The following is a 5,233-nucleotide window of genomic DNA, read 5'->3' as shown; positions in this document are numbered from 1 at the left end:
AATGTGACCCGTGCAGAGGGATGACCCTTCTATGTGTGTGTGTGTGTGTGTGTGTGTGCGTGTGTGTGTGTGTGTGTGTGTCTCTGTAATGGTTGCTTAGCATTTAAACATACCCATCAGCACAAGTGGAAAGGGGGAGGAGAGAGAGGAGAGCAGATGGCACAGAACTCACCATCTCCTTGTGGTTTGGATAGTAAACCTGTTCAATCAGTGGGAACTCCTCTGGGCCCAGTTGCTTGAAGAGTCTAGACATCTGAGCAAACTAAGATGGACACAAATATTTAGGAAGGAGCATTTCTAATCCAAAATGTAAATTTTATATGTCTATGCAGCTAAATTATAGTTTTAGAATAATAAATTAAATAATACTTACCACCCATGGCTTGTCACAGAAATTGTAGACAGAGTGCAAAGAGTTAACGCTTGGCAGTCCAGCATACTGCAGTCCGATCACCATGTTTCGGTGGTCTCCATTCTTGTCCATGCTGAAGGCATGCTGTCTGATCAGCACAAAGTCTGGCTTAAAGGATCTGGGACAGAGGACATTAGCGAAACATTAAACAGCATTGCACGACAGTTGAAGAGCAACTTCAGTTTGCGGAATAGTAGAATTTTAGTAGATTTCAACATCGCAAAATTTGAATCAGCACTGTGGATAATCAAACTTTCTTAACTAGAAATATTTTTCAAAGTACTTACTTAGTAACCTTATGCCCATTCCTGAACGCATCAATGTCCACATTGTAGGTGCCTGTGGAATCGGCCACCAGGTTGATTTCAGAGAACTCTGCCTAAAAGGACAATGTCACTGTCAATCTCCAGTAAACGCTATACAAAACACTGTGATCAGAGCAGGAGGGCAGCGAATGAGCCTCGTCTACATGAGCGAGGAACTATCAGGGTCTATCTTATCTTATCTAACAATTATAAGATGACAGACTTCATTTGAAGTGTGTTCTTCCTGTTAAGGTGCCACTGGGGAAATAATGGAAACGCAAGCGCGACATGAAGAAGAGGAACAAAAATAGGAAGGGAGGAAAATGCCTCAGGCAGTGAAAATTATTTTAAAAGTTTAAGAGTCTCCTCAAAGTGCTGTTGGGAGGATTTCAGCACAAATAGCCACTGACATATACCATACCAACAAATAGCCCTGGACGGCTGCACATTACTATTCACAAATTGACCAAAATGATTATTGATTAGCTGTTAGGCTACTCTTTTATCTTTATAAGAGATTAGAATTAAAAGTTTGCATTAGTCACAATGGCTCAGTGGAGGAATCTGCCAAACAGAATCTGTTTCTCTTAACCAGATGTCAAGAGAATGAATGACTGCAGCAGTCACCTATCAATATTCCCTAATTATTGAACTGGACCCTGGGACATTTGTCATTCTAAGGACTCTCAATGAACACAGTAATAGCTTCTATTGTACTGGCTGAGTCATGTGTTATTTATTGAAAAACCATGAATCATTTTAGGTTAAAAAAAAAAGCAAGTGGACAAATTTACTCAACGAAATGACTCACCAACGTACACTTGACACAGCCTAAGAAAATAACAATATTAAACCAAAATACCATCAAATGTAAGACAAAGGATGGTTATAGATAGGGGTACATTTTCAGATGATAAGTTATAGCTGCTTATGTGATTAGAGAGAATAATGGCCAGCAATAAATACAATTCATCCTATAATAATGCCAATGGGGGTGTTTTCATATACAGAGAAAAATAAATCATACTGTTTTAGTAACCAGCTCATGATGTAAATACATCAGAGGCAGTGTTATCCATCAACACAACACAAATACTAATGTCTTATGAAAGAATGATGTAACACCCCTCCGACAGAAGTTCACAGTCTGGTCACATAGCTCACAGAAGCTTCTTTTTCCCGTCTCTATGGTCTTTATTTTAGTTCTCTGTCCTCCTGGTGGGGAGCAAAGATGAACACAGAATAAAGCAAATAGTAACATGTGTGAAACCTACCTGTTCTACCTTGATGTCATATTCACCATGGACCTTTCTTCCTCTGAAGACCTTTACCCTGCATGTGAAATGAGGATTTGAAGCCAATTGTTGTTTGTATCCAGACACAAAACATGAATTTCATTTTGCACATTTCTCCTGGAACTGACAGCTGACATTTTCTCCAGCCTTTTAATTTCACGTTTTCAAAACTCTGAGAGTGTTCCTGGCATAGTACATCACTGTACATAAAATAAGCTGACATCAATGGAACAAAATACTATCTGTTAGTAGCAGTATGCTGAATACTGCAATTACTGTAAATGCTGGCAGTGCATCTTTGGACTGTTTCAGCCCCTTTTGAAAGTACCGTGCAACATAAACAACAAGGGAAAAGCTAAATTAAGTAGTCTGTGGCACATTATTTGAACCTATCTGGTGCATAAGGAGATTTTAATAAGGACATTCATACTGTTCCTTGCATTTTACATCCACCCATATTCACATCTCATGCCTGTGACAGAGTGGGAGAACCATATGGGCTCTGCGCTGTCTGATGGAAGGGTTTAGGTGTGATGGTGCACACATCTGCTTAATTTATTATCACCTAGGGTGTCACTTTGAGAAGAAAGTGCAGCCTTTTATCACCCTTGACTTGTGCGCAAAGCTCTAATAAGCATTCATAATGTGCACTGGTGAAGAGGCTTGACTAACCTGATGCATATATTTGTCTTGTGCGGAATGTGCCCTTACAGCCACTGGAATTTTAAAAAAATACCTGCATCATCATGGTGGCACCAGCCCATGCCCAGTGCACTTGCATCATTTTAAGCATTTTAATGGCAGAACGCAAGATTACTTCGACACAAGCAACAGCTGATCGTAAAATGAAAATGGCTTCTCTGCCTTCAGTCTGTTGCGCTTTTGCCATGGCACACTGACAACTAGCGCACAAAACCATCTGCAAGGTGTTTCTGGTGTGAGCAAGAAGACCTACACGTGATATAACTCAGAGCACTGGATGAATCATATGACCTTCTAGATGTTAGGCCACTGCTACCCACGGTCTGGCACACATTCCTGTCTAGACGAGGCACCGCTCTGGCAATGCGCACTGCTCTTACCAGTCGGTCTGCTGGTCGTCGATAACCAGGAGGATCTTGGCACTGCTGGAGACTCCTGCCCGGTCCGCTGCCTCGGATAAGGTCGCAGCCGCAGCAGCTGTGGTCTGTTTGACAGCATTGGATATGGATGAGAAGAAGCCGGAGCCTCCTCCACCTGCAGGCTGCGGCTGGCTGGTGGACTGGCGCCTCTCTGACGGCCCTGGCGACACTGCGGGGCTTTGCTGCGGCGGGTCGGGGCGTTGGAGATCCGTCATGTAGCCATTGGGCAGGTTGGACATGAAATTGCTGTCCGAGAGTCGTCGACGCAGGTAGTTCATGATGGAGACTTAATCAAATGACGGGAAGAGGTGTCCAAATATCCTCCAGCTGGATGCGACTTACAACTTGGTGTTCAGTGAGAAAAAATGGAATGACTAGGCTACTTTTCCATGTGCAGGCTGTGGGATCAGTCTTGCCTAAAGAGAAACGAACCTTGTTTTATAAATTAGGAGCAGATTTTTAATATGAGATTACAGTAGTAAGGAATCGTGACTGAGTAGCTTAAGGAATTAGCTGAGGTAAAGCAACCCATCACACAGCCCCTTTATTATAGCAGAACAAACAAAGATCTAGACTCACGTGAAATAAATGAATGGCACATTTGTATCTGAATATCGGGTTCTGGTTAATCAGCCCACATATCAGAGCCCCCCCACAGATCAGTAGTGAGTATCATAACAAGGCATGATGAAGCGTACCTGGGAGTGTGTCCGAAAGTGATCCGCCCCGAGGATGAGGTGATGATGCCTTATTATTATCTCTCACAGGAAAGAGTGCATGTAAGTGACTCTCATGTCCTCTGTGCAGGCGGACTGCGGGCCGTGCATCGGGCTTGAACCTGTGAAATTAAAGCTACAGTCCTTCCTGCATCACCGCCGTTCTCCCTGTCCTTCCCCTCAAGACCCAGTTTTTTTTTTCTGTCTGCCCTGCGTCACTCCCAGTCATCCTGAGGGAAGGGAGCCTGCGAGGCTGGACCAGAGTCAGGTTGGGCGGTGTGCGGGGCACGACTTCCGGATGTTGCTTTCAAAATAAACGCGTGTTAATGATTATGTCTGAAATTTATTTTAAAATTCTAATTCTAAGAAGACGATGTATCTCGACAGTATAACACATAATTAAAGGTAACACGTTTTAATCCTAGATATGGACATTTACGTATGTTTTGAGAATCGTGTTTGAAGATATTAAAGACAGAGTTATTGACTTCCGGCTTGGTTCCGCCTATGTGTGTGTGTGTGTGTGGGCCTTGACGCAGCTCTGTGCTGGGATATGATGGTGGTGCTGATGAGAGCAGGGTGACAGGGGCGTCGGTCACTGTCAGACATGAGCCTGCTGTTGACTCCACGGGGTGCATTGTGGGTGTTGATGTGATATTGCATCCTGTTGAGCTCAATAAAACAGCGGTGGCTGTTTGGCTCTCAGGCTGCTGACACAGGGTGTTACTTTTGATTTTCAGCAGTCAATACAGATTGTGAGAGATGCGCCATCTGTTGGTGCCAGTGATCAACACAGACCCCCGGGGAGTCCCAGGCCTCTGCTATGGAAACTGCTCTGTGTGGTGGTGACTGAACCGTGTCCACAGATACACAGTGCATTTCCTACCTGAACCCAGTAGAATGATACCTGGAAGAGGTAGAGTATCTCTCCATTAACAATAAATAGCCTGTTTCATGCAGATAAAATAATGATTAACTGATGAAATGAATGAAAAGACTAACTTTAGTGCTGTTTACAAAAATGGTTTCCGTTTCATGTTCCACGTTCTATGTTTGTTATGATAGTATTTAGTGCACTAACACATGTTGTTTCACTGGAGGCTTCTATTGAGACCCCCCAAAAAAAGGGGAAGAAAGAGAGAGCAGTGGTGACATAGAGAGTGAATGAAGAGGAAGAATGGAAAAGAAGGAGAGGTGAGGGGAAATCTTTAAGTGGTGGTGACGATAGGAGTGATTGGGATCCCAAGGCAAGGTGGTGTGGGCTCAGGGTGGTCCAGAGGAGGGGTTGTGTGGAGGTGGCAGAGTGTTTATCTTAAGGAAAAAATAGAAAATATGTTTTTATTTTCTGATTTAATGTTCTGTTCTCTGTAAGGCGTCCCTCTCG

At 43.4% G+C, this 5,233-nt stretch overlaps 1 protein-coding gene across 2 annotated transcripts in view; it reads right to left on the bottom strand.

The window, feature by feature from the left end:
• syn1 (synapsin I) overlaps positions 1-4,089 on the bottom strand; it is a 12,916-nt gene extending 8,827 nt beyond the window's left edge. For both annotated transcript variants that reach the window (XM_035658381.1, XM_035658383.1), the window contains exons 1-6: positions 3,832-4,089; positions 3,095-3,549; positions 1,992-2,049; positions 700-791; positions 374-530; positions 173-262 (exon numbers count right to left, since the gene is read on the bottom strand). In XM_035658381.1, the coding sequence (XP_035514274.1) occupies positions 173-262; positions 374-530; positions 700-791; positions 1,992-2,049; positions 3,095-3,411 (714 nt within the window). In that variant the 5' untranslated portion in view covers positions 3,412-3,549; positions 3,832-4,089. The remainder of the gene's footprint in view (positions 1-172; positions 263-373; positions 531-699; positions 792-1,991; positions 2,050-3,094; positions 3,550-3,831) is intronic.
• Positions 4,090-5,233: the final 1,144 nt, after the last annotated feature.

Source organism: Morone saxatilis, unplaced genomic scaffold, assembly GCF_004916995.1.
Source record: "Morone saxatilis isolate NCDOM2014 unplaced genomic scaffold, NCSU_SB_2.0 Contig16, whole genome shotgun sequence".
Lineage (NCBI taxonomy): Eukaryota > Metazoa > Chordata > Actinopteri > Moronidae > Morone > Morone saxatilis.
The sequence above is the reverse complement of the archived record's forward strand: the minus strand, read 5'-3'. Positions and strand labels throughout refer to the sequence as shown.